The sequence below is a fragment of the Sinocyclocheilus grahami genome, unplaced genomic scaffold (genome assembly GCF_001515645.1).
Source record: "Sinocyclocheilus grahami isolate Dianchi unplaced genomic scaffold, SAMN03320097.WGS_v1.1 scaffold2377.1, whole genome shotgun sequence".
In the NCBI taxonomy this organism is placed as follows: Eukaryota; Metazoa; Chordata; class Actinopteri; order Cypriniformes; family Cyprinidae; genus Sinocyclocheilus; species Sinocyclocheilus grahami.
In genome coordinates this window covers 42,612-63,189 of record NW_015507556.1, presented here as the reverse complement: position 1 = coordinate 63,189, position 20,578 = coordinate 42,612, and the positions used below count along the sequence as shown (strand labels likewise).

The 20,578-nt window shown below is 41.0% G+C and overlaps 1 protein-coding gene across 3 annotated transcripts; it reads right to left on the bottom strand.

Moving 5' to 3' along the window:
- Positions 1 to 2,779: 2,779 nt before the first annotated feature.
- LOC107574900 (gastrula zinc finger protein XlCGF57.1-like) lies at positions 2,780 to 20,346 on the bottom strand. 3 transcript variants are annotated; one of them, XM_016261324.1, is made up of 4 exons: positions 20,237 to 20,346; positions 19,889 to 19,964; positions 4,129 to 5,018; positions 2,780 to 3,876 (listed from the first exon to the last, which is right to left on the bottom strand). In XM_016261324.1, exons 1-4 carry the CDS (start codon positions 20,240 to 20,242, stop codon positions 3,505 to 3,507), a joined length of 1,344 nt encoding a protein of 447 aa, XP_016116810.1. In that variant the 5' UTR covers positions 20,243 to 20,346; the 3' UTR covers positions 2,780 to 3,504. The 3 variants fall into 3 exon arrangements, with proteins under 3 accessions (XP_016116810.1, XP_016116809.1, XP_016116808.1); XM_016261323.1 differs by having other exon boundaries at positions 2,782 to 5,018; positions 19,889 to 20,107; XM_016261322.1 differs by having other exon boundaries at positions 2,782 to 5,018.
- Positions 20,347 to 20,578: the final 232 nt, after the last annotated feature.

Here is a 20,578-nt window from a genome sequence, read left to right as displayed (position 1 = left end):
GCTCTTGCTTCAAGATTGTGTGGTACGGGGGGCCTCATCCTCTCTCTATAGAGTGAGGTGCACTCAGACAGTGATAGCCTCGATGTGAGAGGAAAACTAAGGAGATTTAAGCCGGTTTTGTTTGTGGATGAAAAATATTGCACAGAAAATATATATATTCAAGAGATAACAATTTTGGGTCATCGTAAGGAAAAATTATATATTTAAGGATTAAACTGTGGGTCATATTAGTTGGGTTAAATATATAAAAATTTTAATCAACCCAAAATGTATTGGTTATACTACAATCACAATAAAAGGGCAGCTGTTTCTTCAACAAGACCACAAAATGAGGAAATTTCATAAACATCAAAATATTTACAGAGATGAATTAAACCTGTCACTCGTATCTTTTAAGTTGTTGCGCTTGTAACATCGTAGATCACATGATAACGTCAACATGGCGGATGATGCCTGGATCTCATTCATACTTAACGAGATTTGGCTGTAGAGTACCTACTCTTTTAGCACTCGTTAAGGAAGTACTTATTGAAATGAAGTACCTACTCATTGAGGAGGCGGTTTCGGACGCAGCCAGGGTCTCACCAGCTGACTCACCGACTGATTCTAATGGCGGAATTGAAATGGTCCAGTCGTGGCAGCATTGAGATTCTTCCTGTTGGCAATGGTTGGCATTTGCCACATGTGCACCACCACGTCTTGTTAGATCTTCGTCTGCCCAAACCTTGAGAGGTTTGTGTCGCCGCAGCAGTCTCCTCCATCTGCCTAATTTCTTTCTCGGTGTATTCCGGTTCAAAAAGGTAGGGCGGGGCGAAAAACTCCATCTCATCTTCTCCAAGTTCAAAATCGCCCAACATCGTTGTTTTACCTTTTAACTCCCTTTTTTTGTAAACGGTGTTCGACTTAGTATTTGCACGTTCAACTTGTAAACACTGACTCGGTACTTTCGCCTACGTCAAGCGTGACCTTTTCAATGTAATTACGTGAAGTCATGAACGCGCATCGCAGAACAGAGCAAGGCCAGCATTTGTGTTTATAAAGCATATACATATATACTTTTTTTTTTTAAATGACTGATCGTTTCGCTAGATAAGACCCTTATTCATCGTCTGGTATCATTTAAAGCCCTTTGAAGCTGCACTGAAACTGTAATTTTGACCTTCAACCATTTGGAGTCCATTGAAGTCAACTATAGTGAAAAATCCTGGAATGTTTTCATCAAAAACCTTAATTTCTTTTCGACTGAAGAAAGAAATACATAAACACCTTGGATGACATGGGGGTGAGTCAATTATCAGGAAATTTTAATTTGAAAGTGAACTAATCCTTTAAATCTGTTCATCATATAAAGTGCTCATGTGTCTTCAGAAGACTTGGATTAAATGGCTTGATTCATATGGATTACATTTACAATGTCTTTAAAATAATTTTGGGTAATGAATGTTTTGGATTCGTTACCTTTCATAAATCACCTGGGTTTCATTATAAACACCATTTCCAAGTCGAATGTTTTATGGGATTGGAATGGAATGCGGGTGAACAAATGGTGTCAATTTTTGGGCAAGCTATCCCTTTAAATGCATATTATTTAAATCCACTAAAATTTCTTGACTTTACAAAGTGATTCAGCCTGAATTTACAAAAAAAATAATTTTGACCCATGATGCTGATCATCAATTTTCTTTGTCAACTCGTGGTTTGATCCTGAGTTTGTGGAGCGCATGCACATGAATGTGTGACATCACTGGCGAACAGCCAATCACGAGCCTCACAACACAGAGCAAGTCTGATTCACTTCTCACGAGAGAGCTAACGAGATCAGAAAATCTTTTGCTAAAGGTTAAAAGATTGAAGAATTTAAACAAATTTACACTGAAGAAAGTGTTTGTCCATGAAAGAGGACAAATAAAAGAAATGCTCTTGCTCTATCATTGCAGTCACAAGTGAAACTTCTGAAGTTATTTTATATAGTTGACAATATATAGTGATAGAGACTCGAACGTGTAAAGTCACATGTCATTTTTAAAGCATTATCATCTGTATACTGTATATTAATTTAAAATCAATGCTTTATAATAATTGTTAAACTAAAATTGCTTGTGTGATGGATTAATAATAATATAAACCATATAATTATTAAAATATTATTATAAGTAATTATCATTAAAGCCAGACATTTTTTGTTTTCTGATTTGGACCTTTAATTTGGAGAAAGAGAAACTGGAGGATTGACTTTTTTGTGTCAGACATGTGTCACTTTGCTCACATCTGATTGGTCCAACTTCAGTTTGAGATCTCTAACTCAGAACATAAGCGGCCCGGAGCAGGTTAGCTGTGCAGTGTAAGTTACTATGGCAATGAACGCTGTTAAAAGCCAAGCCACTTTCATGGTCTCTAAAACCCAGGATTGGTGCAAACTAAACTGAATCTTGCCTGGCTAGCCAGCTAATCCGGCTTCATGGTACAGGCCCCTGGTGTTCATATGGTGTTTACATTTTTCATAAGTTTGAGATCCAGTAGCTCTTCTGTGTGATTGGACTAGCCTTTGCTCCTCATGTGTAGCAGCGAGCCTTGGATGCCACAACCCTGATGCCAGTTCAGCGGTTGTCCTTCACTGCACCACTTTGGAAGGTACTAACCACTGCATACAAGACTAGCTGTCTGGAGATGCTCTGGGGCAGGGGTTCAGTCCTAGAGAGCCACTGTCCTGCAGAGTTTAGCTCCAACCCTGAAAAATCAACACACTAGCCTTAGTAATCCTGAAGACATTGATTAGCTTGTTCAGGTGTGTTTGATCAGGGTTGGTTGGGGTTAGCCACATTTAGTCCCATATTTGAAATATGTCCCATAGTTTACATTTTGTTTGCATTCTCTCCGTAAACGTTAATTAAATAATGCAGTGCAGTGTTCATAATTGCATTGTTTATGTCCTCTCATTTAGAATTGTTCATTAATTGCAGCATTTCACAGCAAGACAGAATTTTTTTATTCGGATTTATCAATATATGGAATGAAGTGATGCCTCAATACAAATTAGAGTTGCTTTCTGTTTAAAACTATAGCAAAGGAGATGGTGAAGCCTGGCCACAAGTGTTCATATGTACATGACAAAAGAAAATAAAAATATAATGACGAAGGATGCAAATAAAACATGAACATCAACCAAATCACTGACCATCTGATATGGGCCACTTTTAAAAGTCGCTTCAACAGCCTGGCCAAAAAACTTTCTACATTTGATCAGAAAAATCAAATTTGGGCCACATTCAGCTGCGGTGTGTACTAAGCCTTAATTTCACACAAACTCGTATTTTCTTGTGCCATTTCAGATTGCTAGGCCATTTGAAACTCTTTCCACACACTGAACACAAATACGGTTTCACATAAGCACGAGTTTTCATAGCTTCTCTCCGGTGTGAAGCCTCATGAGATTCTTAAAGGTTTTAATGAACCGACAAATCCACACAGGTCGCATTTCAGAGGCTAATCATTTTATGGCACTCGTTACATATAAAACTTCTCTTTCGAGTGAATCCTCATGTGTCTCTCAAGGGTACCTTTACCTGCAAAACTCTTTCCACACTGATCGCAGGAGAACGGCTTCTCTCCGGTGTGAACGTTTATGTGATACATGAGGCTGACTTTGCATGCGAAGACCTTCCCGCACAGTTTGCAGGTGAAAGGGCTCTTTCCAGTGTGACTTACCATGTGGGAGTCAAGAGCTGTTTTATATGTGAAACTCTTTCCACACTGAGTGCACGAGTAAGGCTTCTCTCCAGTGTGAATTCTCATGTGGGAGTCAAGAGCTGTTTTATATGTGAAACTCTTTCCGCACTGAATGCACGAGTAAGGCTTCTCTCCAGTGTGAAGTCTCATGTGGATTTTAAGACTTCGTTTTTCAGTGAAACTTCTTCCGCACTGTTGGCATACTAAACAGTTCTCTCCCGAGTGAATCTTCAAGTGATTATTAAGGCTTGTTTTACAAATGAAACTCTTTCCACACTGATCGCAGGAGAACGGCTTCTCTCCGGTGTGAAGGTTCATGTGATACATGAGGCCAACCTTGTTTGTGAAGACCTTCCCGCACAGTTTGCAGGTGAAACGGCTCTTTCCAGTGTGACTTATCATGTGGGACTCAAGAGCTTTTTTATATGTGAAACTCTTTCCGCACTGAGTGCAAGGGTAAGGCTTCTCTCCAGTGTGAAGTCTCATGTGGATTTTAAGATGTGCTTTGTCAGCGAAACGTCTTCCGCACTGTTGACATACAAAGCAGTTCTCTTCCGAGTGAATCTTCAAGTGGTTATTAAGGCTTGTTTTACGAAGAAATCTCTTTCCACACTGATCGCATTTAAACGGCTTCTCTCCAGTGTGTTTGTTCATGTGATACTTCAGGTTTAGATATGTTAAGAAACTCTTTTCACAGTGTTGGCATGCAAAAGGCTTCGGTCCAGTGTGAACCATCATGTGATTTTCAAGGGTTTGTTTTCGAATGAAACTCTTTCCACACTCTTGGCAGGTAAAATCTCTCTCTCCAGTGTGAATTCTCATGTGTACTTTCAGGCTTGCAGTTTGAGCATAACTCTTTCCACACTGTTGGCAGGTGTAAGGATCCTCTTCATTGTGGATTCTCATGTGTTCTCGAAGGCTCTCATGTTCACTGAAACTCTTTCCACACTGTTGGCAGGTGAAACCCTTCTCTTCATTGTGGATTTCCATATGGGCTCTAAGGCTTTCATGTTCACTGAAACCCTGTCCACAATGTTGGCAGGTGTAAGGATTCTCTCCATTGTGGATTCCCATGTGGAGTCTAAGGCTTTCAGGGTGAATGAAATTCATCCCACACTCAAAACAGGTAAAATAACCCCCAGTTAGTGTCTTCTTAGCTGTTTCTCGTGAGGAAGTCTTTTCAGTCTGTGAGCACCTAAAAGTGTTCCCTCCAGCTTTGAAATGATACTTATTTTGGACTTTCTCTTCTATTTGATTCAGTACTTCGTGTTCCTCTTTCAGCAGCATCATGTCTAAGGCAAAAAGACAAATAAAGATTTAGCCCACTTTAATGACAAAGCCACAGACATCAAAACATTTTTTACATTTAAAGGGGTTATATTACGCTCTTTTACAAAGTCTTGATTTTGTTTTGGGGGTGTACTAGAACAGGCTCTCATACTAGGTTGCTCGAATTTTATTATTTTTTTTTTACATATTTTACATTAATACAACACCTTTCTCCCCAGTCTGGCATGAACGGCTCGAATAGTTCCTGTATCAAATGAAGGCCCACCTTCTGAATTACGAAATGTGCTGTGACGGCGCCTGGTCGGGAAATGTCATGCCCTTTACCATAGCTGCCTGCGAGCTTCAGTGTAAATATTGCGTCAAAATCAAATCAATTTGAGCGCGATTTAAACCCAGATGATTATAACCACTCTAAGTTCATCTGCCTTGGGAAAGCTAGCGTGTCTCAGACATAGTGATGACACTCGTTGCCTTCTCTAGTGTAGCTCAACCAGGTCTCGACCCATTCGTCAATATTTGTGATATCACAAATCCCGGAAAATATGCGTTGTAGTTTTTCAAAAGTGATTACTGTTAAACAAAATATCTCCTTTAGAATTGGACTTTGAACTTTGCAGATCTTTTTTATGCTCAAACAGCAACATCACAGACTAACTAAAGTTGAAAAAGTGAAAAAGCATAATAGGACCCCTTTAAAGAATCAACATAGTTAATCTAAACCAAAAATATGTACAATAGACCCCATAGTTAGTAGATTGAAGATTCAAAGTGTTTATTGTCATGTGCACAGTAAAGAAAAACAAGTTTCCCTGTACAATGAAATTCTTTCTTTGCTGTCCACAGTGAATGCCAAGACAAGTGCAAAAACTATGTAAAGAATAAAAAAGAAAAAAAAGAAACACATATATTTGAGTGATTCTATAATTGCAGGTACATTTGGTCTTTTTTTTTTTTTTTGCTTTTTTTTCCAAATGATTATATTTTTTAATATTTTAATACGGTGTTATGAATTACAAGATGTTACAGTCCATAACAATATAATATTTTTTGCAAAAAGTGTCTTAAATAGCTGAAAATCATGATTTCTTGTCCGAATTAGTCAGTGTATTTTTTCCATCATGTATCATTGTGTAATCAAAATATTTTATTGTACTTTTCTTTTTGTAATATTTCATTCATTTTATTTATAAAAGCCCTAAAGAGTCATTTACCTAATTCTACAGCATTATAAAAATGTGTGTCCGTAACTCTTGCGTCAACTCTGTTACCGTACCATACTTTGCCTTTAAATGAGTGGAATTATCTCCCGCGACTGTGTAAGATACAGGAAATAATGTCACTTTCCCTCACTGTTAAGATCTGAAGCACTGAAAAGTCCATGTGCTCTCTCTGAGAAAATATTTTAATCTAAAAGTTCTTACACCAAGAGTTATTTTATAAAGTGTCAAATGTTACCACAGTATCAAAAGGAAAACAGATTTTTTTCATTGATCACACTTTATTATTTAAAATTATTTTAATCATGATTTCATTAGTGTCATGTGCTCTTAGCATTTATGCTATCAAGTGGAGTTTTTGGCAAAAAATAAAGAAAATTGTCAACTCTGTTACTGTCAAACTCTGTTACCAAGGCAGAGTAACAATGCTGACAATGCGGTAACATAATTGACAATCCATCTGACAATTTAAAGGGTCAACTCTGTTTATGAACAAAAAAAAACAATACATTTGTTGTTTAAAATCCTAATCAACATTATTGATTAATTTTTGCACCCTTATAATATTTCAACAACATTTCTTTTTTTAACTGGATATTGTATATAATACATTTTCAGATGAAAAATATTTGCTCCAAGTGGACGGTTCTGTGAAGACATAGGTATTTTTTTAAGGTATGCATAGGTGAAATATTATCTCAGTTTCAAGTGATGGAATATAAGGACTGTTTGTCTGATGAAACGAGAAGGATTTCCTGTTATGATTTATTGCTATTCCTACACATTGTCTAATTTGTCCGTAACAGAGTTGACAAACAACACCATAAAGACATCTGTTTTTTCATTATAAGTAAAAAAAAAAAAAAAAAAAAAAAAAGAAAGAAGTAGTAACTTGTGTTTGGCAAGCACTGAATTATTAAAATTAAATATGTTATCAATAAGATACCGGAAAAAAAATCTATTAGTGAAAAGTTTTATTTCTTAAATTTCTGCAATGCCAAATGTATCTCCAATTACAGAATCACCCATATATATATATATATATATATATATATATACACACACACACAAACATAATAAAAAATAAAACTATGCCGCAGGATTAGAAATATAGACTATGTATGTATGTGCAAGTGTGCAATGTATTTTTTATGTTGCAATATTGACGTATGTGCAAAACAATAGCACGGCAGTGTGCAAACTGAATGCAACTGTAGGTAATAATAGCAGCAGCAGTAACATTAACAATGTGCAAATTGAGATGCAGCTACTTGATAAGTCAATATTGCAACATAAGCAGTAATGTTACTGCTGCTATTATTATGTGCAAAACAATAGCACGTGCAAATTGAATGTAACTGTATGATAATAATAGCAGCAGCAGTAACAATAGCAATGTGCAACAAGAGATGCAACTACTTGATGATAATAGCAGCAGTAACATTAACAAATGTGCAAAATGAGAAGAAGCAATTCAGTCCAAATAATCTATGATAGATGAGACTAGTCTATGTCCTCTGGCTACCTAATGGCTGAGGAAAGGAGTCCCTTAAGCTACTAAGAAAGTTAATAAACTCTTAATTCAATATTGTCGACAGCAAGTACATCATGAATTAATCTTCCAAACTGCATTTTTGTCTTATTCCGAATCACTACGGTACACTTATAATAAGTACTTATATTTGGACTACTGTAGGCTGGTCGGGTCGTCACCGCTGCGGAGTAACGCATACTTGCGTGAATCGCCATAGACATAAACTTAGAGAAGTAGCTCCGGTTGGAATGTTCTTCCGCGGGATGTGTTCTGTTTATTAACCGCTAGAGCGCCAAAAGTTACACAGTGCTGCTTTAAATCATCTAAACCAGCAACATGTATGTTAGACCCTATTCCATCTAAGCTCCTAAAAGAGGTGCTTCCAGAAGTCATAGATCCTCTTCTGGCTATTATTCATTCGTAATTGTCATTAGGATATGTCCCAAAAACCTTCAAACTGGCTGTTATTAAGCCTCTCGTCAAAAAACCACAACTTGACTCCAAAGAACTAGTTAATAAAGAGGTGCTTCCAGAAGTCATAGATCCTCTTCTGGCTATTATTCATTCGTAATTGTCATTAGGATATGTCCCAAAAACCTTCAAACTGGCTGTTATTAAGCCTCTCGTCAAAAAACCACAACTTGACTCCAAAGAACTAGTTAATAACAGACCGATCTCGAATCTCCCTTTTCTGTCCAAGATACTAGAAAAAGTAGTATCCTCACAATTGTATTCCTTCTTAGAGAAAAATGGTATCTGAGGATTTCCAGTGAGGATTTAGACCGTATCATAGTACTGAGACTGCTCTCTTTAGAGTTACAAATGACCTGCTCTTATCATCTGATCGTGGTTGTATCTCTCTATTAGTGCTACTGGAGCTTAGCGCTGCGTTCAACACTTTTGACCACAACATTCTTTTGCATAGACTAGAAAACTTTGTTGGCATTAATGGAAGTGCATTAGCATGGTTCAAATCGTACTTATCTGACCGCCATCAATTCGTAGCAGTGAATGAAGAGGTATCATATTGATCACAAGTGCAGTATGGAGTACCTCAAGGCTCAGTACACTGTGTTTACTGTGACTCAAAACACTGTGTTAGCTTTCACTGTTATGCTGATGATACTCGGCTATATATTTCTTCACGGCCCAGAGAAACATACCAATTTGCAAAACTAACGGAATGCATAGTTGATATAAAAAAACTGGATGACTAGTAATTTCTTACTGCTAAATTCTGAAAAAATTATCGGACCAAAAACAAGGTCCTTGTCTCCCGTGTCTCTCAAGTTTAACGGTATGTGAATTGTGTACCACACAGTGCCATGTTAAATGCAGCAAATTTTCATGGTTCACACCAGCGACACGATTGCAGCTGCCCTAAAGGAAATGCTAGACAAGTGGCAAATTCCATTGAGAAAAATGACAGTATTCTGAGGAACAATACCAGCCACATAAGAAAAGCAAAATCCAGCTCGTAGTTAACGAGGGACTTCTTTCACAACGCAGTGTGAGTGATGCTGTTGCAAGTGGGATACACAATGTTGGACACTTCAAATATTCTCCACTTGCATATTCTTAGATGCAAGATATCCAGTTCGAGATAAATGCCTCCAGCGAGACGTCAAAACGAGGTGGAATCGCACCTACTTCATGACAGAAAGTCTGTTGGAACAGAAGCAAGCCCTGTCTGCCTGTGCCGCTGACCATGACCTGCCCACAACACTCACGACAAACGAGCGGGTCTTGCTTGAGAAAACAGTGACCGGTCTTGAACCGTTCAAGAAGAACAGCAGCAGCTTAATGAAAGATTTAACAAAAAGCGGGAGGAGCATGAGGGAGATTGTGGTGCAGCAAGCAGCTCCAGCACTGCTGTACAAACACATGGATTTTTCCACAGAGGAAACGATTCCTGCCACACATGACCCATACAAATGCTGGGGAGTCAACCACCAGCGGTTTCCTGGCCTTGCTGCCGCTGCCCTGGAATACCTCTGCATGCCCTGCGCTAGCGTAGAAAGTGAAAGGCTGTTCCGCACCATCTCCTGCATGAGAAGTGAAACAGACTGACAGCCGAGAGACAGAAATGCTTGCTTTCCTAAGCAAGAACCTGCCAGTGATGCTTAAACCTGAGCTTGAGAAATCTGCTTGAGCAAGTCACCAAAAGTGATGTTTATGTATTAATTTGCAGTGGTGATTGGCTGACGTGGCTGGAGAGTACGCGTCTACGTCATCGCTTAGCTCAGTATTGTTCATGAGAATAAACTCTTATGATCCAATCACTGTATTATGCATAAGGTTGTATTACAGGCTTCCGTGCCACCAGTTCATCTCTGTAAACATGACCGTAACAATATTTAATATGAAAACACGTGGAGCGCGCATGAGAGAGCGGTTTATGTGCAGAACGCCACAATGAGTTTAACAACATTCGCTGCGTGGATCATAGTTCATATCCGGACTGGAGCAAGCGTGTTTAAAGTTTGTGAACATATTTCATATTTTCTCTCCTCCAAACATGAACCAGTTTCATTTCAAATGAAATATGCACAAATAAAGGCGTTAATACAGCGGTACGTCTGATCATGAATGCGATGACACCACAGATTATTGTGATACACAGTTTCTGTAAATATTAAGCCGCAAAATACCATTTTAGTAAGAATCCTGCATTTCTGCATGATTGAATGGCACAGATGCGCGGTTTTGTTTACTACACACATACTAGGTATGTGCATCTTATGACTGAGGCCGATACGATACGCATCTCGATGCATAGCCAACGATATGATACATTAAAGATACATATGAAGCAGCTACCGATGCGATACGATTCAGCCCTGTTACAATGCAGTGCGATCCGATTTCGATTCGATTTGATTCAACACAATGCGATTCGATACAATGTGATGCAATGGAGAAAATATGATCACTTTTAATGCCTCGAGGACTGTTACATAAAACAAGTTAACCAAATAAGCCAGGCTTATTTCAGTTATCTGACTCATTGTCAAATGATTTGGTTCCATAAGGCAAATTTAACATAGGCCTAGATCAAGCTTAGTCACTGTGGCAACTTATGCTGGAAAACTAACCTGGTCTAAAGCAGGCTAAGCTAAGCTCCTCTACTGACCAACAGGAACACAATGATATTACCACTCTCTCACATACTATTATTTGACTTTTTTTTTATTTTTACAGTTTCTAGCCATGCAGCCTTTCTCTCTGGTTTTATGACAGCTGTACCTTTTATAGTTTGCAGAACAGATAGCAGAACATTACAATCTAAAATTGCTCTTTAAAGCATTAAAATAACAATTAAAAAGGTAAAATCACTGAATTAAAAATGAAAATAAATAATAAAGAAAATGACTATTTTAACTGCTATAAGAAACACATATTAACTCATTTGAGTTTAGTAATTAGTAGCCTACTAGCTTACATGATTTACCTATTGCAATAGTCCACTTACAGTTACTGCTATCATAAAAATACACTTTATATGTAGGTTTAAAACTCTACTCTCATTTAATGTCCAAAAACAATTTTTTTTAGCAAAATGTATATTTTACTCAGAATTATTGCACTCCTAATCGATTGCGCTCAGCCTGTTTAGCGTGCATGCGTGCAGCTGCACTCGTTGCTCTCGCGTGCCTCATTCACTCCTGACAGCACAATGGATATGTTTGCATGACTTTCTAACATTTACAGATGAAGAATATACCTGTGACATGTCAGTTATGCACGGAGGAAAACACAACGTCTCAAATGCATCAAACAGCACAGATATATTCGCTGTGGATTGATTTGTTAGGTTATTTCAAGTCAGGTTTTGGACTTTAATAGCAGTTTTTCCTCAGGTCTCTGTAGTGTTGTATTCACGCGCAGCGGTGATCAGAGAGCGCGCTTGAGAACAGTTTCGAGAGGAGAAATCAATCTACATATACAATATTGGTCACAGATTATTGGTCACTTTCTAAATAATAAAAATATAGCGCATCCACTAGTAATTATATATTAATGAATCGGTTTTTACCAATGCAAATATGTTAGAAACGATGCATCGCGATATAAGTTACAACTTGTAGCCGATGCACACTTTTTAAACCGATGCATCGCTTCGTTAACCTTTTATGCCGATGCACTGAGCGAATGGGGGAATCTTTCCATCCCTAACACATACTGAAGCACGTGTGAGTTCAGTTTCTGTCATTTCACTAAATGGAGGACAAATACATGAACAACACCTCCAGAACTGCTCTGAGAGTCACTTCATCAGCATTTTACCCTTTCATTTGAGTAAAATTAGCGTAATCTCATACACACACAGAACTGTAAAGGTATTCACGGCAACCCGTCAAATTAACAGTCCGGTTTAACTTGAAGACATTGTGCCAGAAATATATTACTATTGTTCAGTAGAATGTACACAGCCTACTACTACTACTACTAAAATAAAAAAAATAAATACACTTTTTAGGGTATAATCACACAACATTACTTCCATGTTTTCATTTTAAGAGTAAATCCCCTTTGTTTGCCAAAAAATTAATTAGCTTAATTTTAAAAAATGCTACAAAAGTGTGCGTGGTTCGCTGCGGAGTAGAGCGGGAAGAGGGGAGATGGACACCGCTTCGGTTTCATTTCGCTCTTATCCAGTTAAAAACACAAATAAATGCACAGCCACTTGCATCCGCACTATGCATTGAAAATATATGAACGCGCTGTTGCACCACTAATAACTTTTAAGGCTTAATTTGTGACGTTTAAATAAGCCTTTTGATGGGTTGCATCAAGCAGCTGTAAAAACCGTGTAAACTGTGTTTACAATTCAAACTAGGGATGCACCGATAACACTTTTTCCAGTACTCGCCCGATACGATACTTTTATTTTTGGTACTTGCCGATACCGAGTACCGATACCAATATTTTTATTGCATTTGTAAATTTTTTAAATATTGGGTACAGAAACCAAAAGAGTATGTATAATGTTAGTTGGTTAACTTTATTTATCAAATAGATACAGTCAAACCTAAATGTATTTAGACACCTTCAACATTTCTCACATTATCACAGTTTATTCACTATAGTTTAGAAAATGGTAATAAAATATGACAAGAACTCAGAGTTAAACTGTGTCAGAACAAATTCAGCTTGATAATGTCAGATAACTTTGATAGAAAGGTATGTAATAGATTACAATCAACCAAAATAATTAGACAGCTGTTAGTATGACAGTATTTACACAACTATCAGCTCTTAGCCTCAATGACAGCCTGTGGTCTCCTGCGTATGCTGTCACACAGCTTCATGCAAACCTCAACTTCAGTGTCTTCCCAGACTCCGTCTGAATAATTTTTGGTCCCAAATTTGTATCAGTTTTACTGGTAGTCCACCGTATGGAGAAATTTTGGGTATAATTTGTCACAGTTTACTTTATTTTGCTATCCTCACTTACATAAATGAACTATAGTGTCCTGCACCCACTAGTAAAACAATATCAAAAATTATATCTGGTCTCTGAATCATGTTTGGTTTCACTGTATATCCTTCGGTTATTTTCACACTTAATTATGCCCATTAAAATGTATTTTACACGTTTTTGTTACTTACACTGTTCATTTTTTGCTCTATGTACTCTGTGGTACTATGATACCAGTATCGGTATCGGTGCATCCCTAATTCAAACACTCTCCTCCGATCCACGAGTGCTTCTCTCAGTTCATGTACACAACCTCACAGTCTGAAGCATCTGTCACAGCAAATCAACGAATAATCAAGCGAAGCGTCTTCTCATTGGATATGAACACGCCGTCTCATGAATAATTTAATAGACAGCGATGCGGCATCGATGTAATATAGTCCCTTGCCGTGTCTCAAACTGACAACATGATGTAGATTTTAAACCTGGATGAGAAAAGCACAAGAAACTCAAAATTAACCCGTTTTCTCTAGCAACTAAAATGAACAGATGCTAACATTGGGCCTCATTCATGAAACATTCGTAATTTACACGTAAAACAGACCTTCCCGAAAACTCTCCTCTGGATTCACAAATACTTCATAAAGGTCAGATTTAATAGTTAAATGAGTGTATGTTAATGAGTTCCAATCATTCGTAAATAGGGCGCGCATGTACGCTCATTCACAGCTACGCAACTTACGTATCTGGGAATGGTGTGGAATCCTTGGACTCAATTCTCAGGTTTGGTGAGTTATATAGCATAAATGCATAAGAGACTAATAGGCTATATGCCTAACAATAAATGAATAAATGACCGTGTGTCCACCAGAGCGCTTTTAGCCAGCGGGCATTAGCCTGGTGCTCTTCTGAAACGACCAGCCGCAGGTGCTTGAGAGAGCTTTGGAGGCACTGTGTTGTTTGCTATGAAGTGAACTATCCACGGCAGTAACGAGTATCTCATTTTGAAGAATACTACTGAATATAAAAATGCAGTAACCAGCAATATTAACTTGTCTATTGTTGTGTTGTACAAGTATGATCATGGTTGGTCAATGTAATATTAGTCCCGCCCCTCCTCTCCTCTGATTGGACGGCTGTGTAAAAAGTGACAGTGACGAGCTCTGCGTTTTACCTAGGGCTGTCGCGGTTAGGAAATGTCCCTTGCGGTTATTATGGGTGGCTCAATAGCGCGATACGCGGTGTTACCGCGCTTTTTTTATTATTATTTTTTTTTACAAACCTTATTTATCCTGATTTTACTGCATACAAAGCTGCATTTATACCTGTTACTTTCACGGTTGTATTTGACAGATTTCGCAAAGGCTTCAGCTACTCCTAACTGTCGGCTGGTACCGGCCTCAGCTGTTCTTTTTGATGTTGCTCTGCGACCTGATGCTTGAGGAGGCAGCTGCGCGTCCATGGCTGGATGACAGTTAGCGAGAGGACACCTCAAATTAGATGCATTGCTGCGTGTCACAGGGACCTTTTTGCAGCAAATTTTGCATATCGGTTCATCTAAATTTGCTGGCTCTCCCTTTTCATTGGGTTGAAAGCCGAAATGTTCCCAAACTGGCGACGTGACATTAGGTTTTTGGACGAGAGCGCCTGCCATCGTTTCAGTATTCAAAATCAACGAAACCCCAGATACAAACAGTTCGTGGGAAAATGACAAACCTCTTGTATCATTATTAATTTATTTAACAATCAATGCACAGTGATGAATTGTAAAACAGAAAGAAGGCCACAGCCTTATGAAAAAAAAAAACGTGAACACTGCGGTTGCCGCGGTTGCTTTCCTTCCTCTGCGGTTTGCTCGTCAATAGCGCGGTATTACAATATTGCGGTTATCGCGACAGCCCTAGTTTAACCAAAGTTAAAGAGTAAAAAATGAAAGAAAAAAAAAAAGACAGGGCAAATGAACTCGTTAAATATCATTATAACACACAGTTCATAAAAATGCAGAGTCATGTTTGTCTAGAAGAATGTTTTACGCACCATTTACACACGGTAGCGAGCAGGTGTACATTTATTTCGTACCAACTAACATTTTCATGAATCCGAACATTTACGTCAGAACGACTTTCCGAATGATTCACACAAAATCGTTCTGCTGGTGTTTCATGAATGAGGCCCATTGTCTTTTATGATGTGCAACACAAACGCAGAGGTGGCTAACACCTCAGATAGAGTAGTTTGGTGCGATTCGTACTTGCACACAGAGCTGACTCCTGTTTACTCTGAATGCCTACCAGTTTCTGCTCTCATGAACACTCCCTCTCCTGGGTCTTTACATGGATTTATTCACTTTCTAATGCCATGCCAGCATCAAGGCTATTCTCATGGCGATCTCTGAATACATTACACAAGGTGCACAATTCACAAAAGCTATAAAAGACATTTCAGATGTACACTAGACAGAAATCTGAAATACGTTCATTTGTAAATAAATCACCTCAGTCTTTAAAAATGACTGATATCGAGTCCTCTTATGAAAATATTACAATGCTTTGTAATAATTTAAATCCGACTGATTTTCTAACGGTTTGTCATGAATACACATCTCAGGAATACGTTATGTTTTTTTTTAAAATCAGTATTTAATGAAACGGGGCGTTATTTTCATACGTGTCTTCTGTAGAGGACGCCAGCACAAACAGCATGTTAATCATTTAGAGTTGACAGGAATATTGATCTATATTTTTGCTCTCTATCGACTATGAAATATCATATATTCTTATGAAAATGTTGCCAAGTTATTACTCCCATTATTACACCTCTTCCCCCAACAACACATTAAAAGGCTAATTAGATGCAATGTATCGATACTTTGTATAGAATGGGAAAAACACTGTTTATTTTACACACTTACTGCATAGAGTGAAATAGTTTATTTAAATGAAATGAAGCTACAAAACCTTAAGGAGAAATCCGCAGAAGAACAGGCCGGGTGCAAACACATCTGAGCACTGAGCATGCTCTGAAGACCAAAGCCTTTCAGAGCAGCCCGCAGCAGACGCTCATAACTGCTGTGTGTGTGTGTGTGTGTGTGTGTGTGTGTGTGTGTGAGAGCGTGTGTGTGTGTGTGTGTGAGAGCGTGTGTGTGTGTGTGTGTGAGAGCGTGTGTGTGTGTGTGTGTGAGAGCGTGTGTGTGTGTGTGTGTGAGAGCGTGTGTGTGTGTGTGTGTGAGAGCGTGTGTGTGTGTGTGTGTGAGAGCGTGTGTGTGTGTGTGTGTGAGAGCGTGTGTGTGTGTGTGTGTGAGAGCGTGTGTGTGTGTGTGTGTGAGAGCGTGTGTGTGTGTGTGTGTGAGAGCGTGTGTGTGTGTGTGTGTGAGAGCGTGTGTGTGTGTGTGTGTGAGAGCGTGTGTGTGTGTGTGTGTGAGAGCGTGTGTGTGTGTGTGTGTGAGAGCGTGTGTGTGTGTGTGTGTGAGAGCGTGTGTGTGTGTGTGTGTGAGAGCGTGTGTGTGTGTGTGTGTGAGAGCGTGTGTGTGTGTGTGTGTGAGAGCGTGTGTGTGTGTGTGTGTGAGAGCGTGTGTGTGTGTGTGTGTGAGAGCGTGTGTGTGTGTGTGTGTGAGAGCGTGTGTGTGTGTGTGTGTGAGAGCGTGTGTGTGTGTGTGTGTGAGAGCGTGTGTGTGTGTGTGTGTGAGAGCGTGTGTGTGTGTGTGTGTGAGAGCGTGTGTGTGTGTGTGTGTGAGAGCGTGTGTGTGTGTGTGTGTGAGAGCGTGTGTGTGTGTGTGTGTGAGAGCGTGTGTGTGTGTGTGTGTGAGAGCGTGTGTGTGTGTGTGTGTGAGAGCGTGTGTGTGTGTGTGTGTGAGAGCGTGTGTGTGTGTGTGTGTGAGAGCGTGTGTGTGTGTGTGTGTGAGAGCGTGTGTGTGTGTGTGTGTGAGAGCGTGTGTGTGTGTGTGTGTGAGAGCGTGTGTGTGTGTGTGTGTGAGAGCGTGTGTGTGTGTGTGTGTGAGAGCGTGTGTGTGTGTGTGTGTGAGAGCGTGTGTGTGTGTGTGTGTGAGAGCGTGTGTGTGTGTGTGTGTGAGAGCGTGTGTGTGTGTGTGTGTGAGAGCGTGTGTGTGTGTGTGTGTGAGAGCGTGTGTGTGTGTGTGTGTGAGAGCGTGTGTGTGTGTGTGTGTGAGAGCGTGTGTGTGTGTGTGTGTGAGAGCGTGTGTGTGTGTGTGTGTGAGAGCGTGTGTGTGTGTGTGTGTGAGAGCGTGTGTGTGTGTGTGTGTGAGAGCGTGTGTGTGTGTGTGTGTGAGAGCGTGTGTGTGTGTGTGTGTGAGAGCGTGTGTGTGTGTGTGTGTGAGAGCGTGTGTGTGTGTGTGTGTGAGAGCGTGTGTGTGTGTGTGTGTGAGAGCGTGTGTGTGTGTGTGTGTGAGAGCGTGTGTGTGTGTGTGTGTGAGAGCGTGTGTGTGTGTGTGTGTGAGAGCGTGTGTGTGTGTGTGTGTGAGAGCGTGTGTGTGTGTGTGTGTGAGAGCGTGTGTGTGTGTGTGTGTGAGAGCGTGTGTGTGTGTGTGTGTGAGAGCGTGTGTGTGTGTGTGTGTGAGAGCGTGTGTGTGTGTGTGTGTGAGAGCGTGTGTGTGTGTGTGTGTGAGAGCGTGTGTGTGTGTGTGTGTGAGAGCGTGTGTGTGTGTGTGTGTGAGAGCGTGTGTGTGTGTGTGTGTGAGAGCGTGTGTGTGTGTGTGTGTGAGAGCGTGTGTGTGTGTGTGTGTGAGAGCGTGTGTGTGTGTGTGTGTGAGAGCGTGTGTGTGTGTGTGTGTGAGAGCGTGTGTGTGTGTGTGTGTGAGAGCGTGTGTGTGTGTGTGTGTGAGAGCGTGTGTGTGTGTGTGTGTGAGAGCGTGTGTGTGTGTGTGTGTGAGAGCGTGTGTGTGTGTGTGTGTGAGAGCGTGTGTGTGTGTGTGTGTGAGAGCGTGTGTGTGTGTGTGTGTGAGAGCGTGTGTGTGTGTGTGTGTGAGAGCGTGTGTGTGTGTGTGTGTGAGAGCGTGTGTGTGTGTGTGTGTGAGAGCGTGTGTGTGTGTGTGTGTGAGAGCGTGTGTGTGTGTGTGTGTGAGAGCGTGTGTGTGTGTGTGTGTGAGAGCGTGTGTGTGTGTGTGTGTGAGAGCGTGTGTGTGTGTGTGTGTGAGAGCGTGTGTGTGTGTGTGTGTGAGAGCGTGTGTGTGTGTGTGTGTGAGAGCGTGTGTGTGTGTGTGTGTGAGAGCGTGTGTGTGTGTGTGTGTGAGAGCGTGTGTGTGTGTGTGTGTGAGAGCGTGTGTGTGTGTGTGTGTGAGAGCGTGTGTGTGTGTGTGTGTGAGAGCGTGTGTGTGTGTGTGTGTGAGAGCGTGTGTGTGTGTGTGTGTGAGAGCGTGTGTGTGTGTGTGTGTGAGAGCGTGTGTGTGTGTGTGTGTGAGAGCGTGTGTGTGTGTGTGTGTGAGAGCGTGTGTGTGTGTGTGTGTGAGAGCGTGTGTGTGTGTGTGTGTGAGAGCGTGTGTGTGTGTGTGTGTGAGAGCGTGTGTGTGTGTGTGTGTGAGAGCGTGTGTGTGTGTGTGTGTGAGAGCGTGTGTGTGTGTGTGTGTGAGAGCGTGTGTGTGTGTGTGTGTGAGAGCGTGTGTGTGTGTGTGTGTGAGAGCGTGTGTGTGTGTGTGTGTGAGAGCGTGTGTGTGTGTGTGTGTGAGAGCGTGTGTGTGTGTGTGTGTGAGAGCGTGTGTGTGTGTGTGTGTGAGAGCGTGTGTGTGTGTGTGTGTGAGAGCGTGTGTGTGTGTGTGTGTGAGAGCGTGTGTGTGTGTGTGTGTGAGAGCGTGTGTGTGTGTGTGTGTGAGAGCGTGTGTGTGTGTGTGTGTGAGAGCGTGTGTGTGTGTGTGTGTGAGAGCGTGTGTGTGTGTGTGTGTGAGAGCGTGTGTGTGTGTGTGTGTGAGAGCGTGTGTGTGTGTGTGTGTGAGAGCGTGTGTGTGTGTGTGTGTGAGAGCGTGTGTGTGTGTGTGTGTGAGAGCGTGTGTGTGTGTGTGTGTGAGAGCGTGTGTGTGTGTGTGTGTGAGAGCGTGTGTGTGTGTGTGTGTGAGAGCGTGTGTGTGTGTGTGTGTGAGAGCGTGTGTGTGTGTGTGTGTGAGAGCGTGTGTGTGTGTGTGTGTGAGAGCGTGTGTGTGTGTGTGTGTGAGAGCGTGTGTGTGTGTGTGTGTGAGAGCGTGTGTGTGTGTGTGTGTGAGAGCGTGTGTGTGTGTGTGTGTGAGAGCGTGTGTGTGTGTGTGTGTGAGAGCGTGTGTGTGTGTGTGTGTGAGAGCGTGTGTGTGTGTGTGTGTGAGAGCGTGTGTGTGTGTGTGTGTGAGAGCGTGTGTGTGTGTGTGTGTGTGTGAGTGAGTGTGTGTGTGTGTTCAGTAAAGTGCTTCTGGCCAGACAAACATCACTTGCTTCTCACCGTTTATGAAAAGTTGTATTTTGTTTTAATTAAGTGAATTAGAAATGAATGCTGTTCACTGTTTTCAGTTCAGAAGTTGATTCTGGGGCGTTATGTTCTGTTTAGGCTACTTCTGTATTATTATTATTTCTAGACGACTGCATGATATGAGATGATGATGAACAGAAGCAGCATCTCGTCAGGAGCTTCTAACATGTGTGTCCTCACGAGGCGAGCATAGACTGGCTTTAATTATAACACTCATATATATCAGTCTTCAGACACAGAACAGAGAATAACCCTGACCTGCTGGAGTCTCTGGAGTCTCGGGCTCTGCGTCCTCGATGCTGCGGTCTTCAAGCTCCTCTTTAATCAGCGCCATCTGCAGCACAGACACAGACACAGACACAGACGCGTGAACACAAGGCTGTACTCAGACTCCAGCGCTACACTGAGCACACAGCAGTCCAGCGATGCGCGCTGTTGTGGATGATGCGCACTACACGCGGCTGAGAGCGTCTGTGACTGAGAGAACCGAGACTTCAGTGTTTGTTGTGCTTTCCAGCAGCGGTCTCAGACTGTGCATCATTTCGACAGCTTTTGACTCCAGAAGTGTTTTCTGTCACCGCACCCAGAGAGAGAAACCGTACTTACCATCATAATGTAATAATTACTTCATGTGCATAGTTTGTACGCACTACACAGTAACCCGGGTTAAAGCTTTCTTCAGGCGACTCACAGACGCAGGCCGATGACGTCACGCCGCCGCGCCACAATAAAAGTCTTCTTCTTCTTCTGAGGGTTTATTGGCAGTTGCAGGATATTTGCTGAACTGAGAAATATAATAGTATATAGTCTTATTTAATTGACTTTCTTTAATAAACTCTATGATATAATCACATATGTCTTCCCTGATACTGTCCTTCTGTGTTAATTCTTCAGTGGCTGGATCAGATGAAGCCTCTGCTTGTTGTGAGCATCAGCACTTATCCTTGG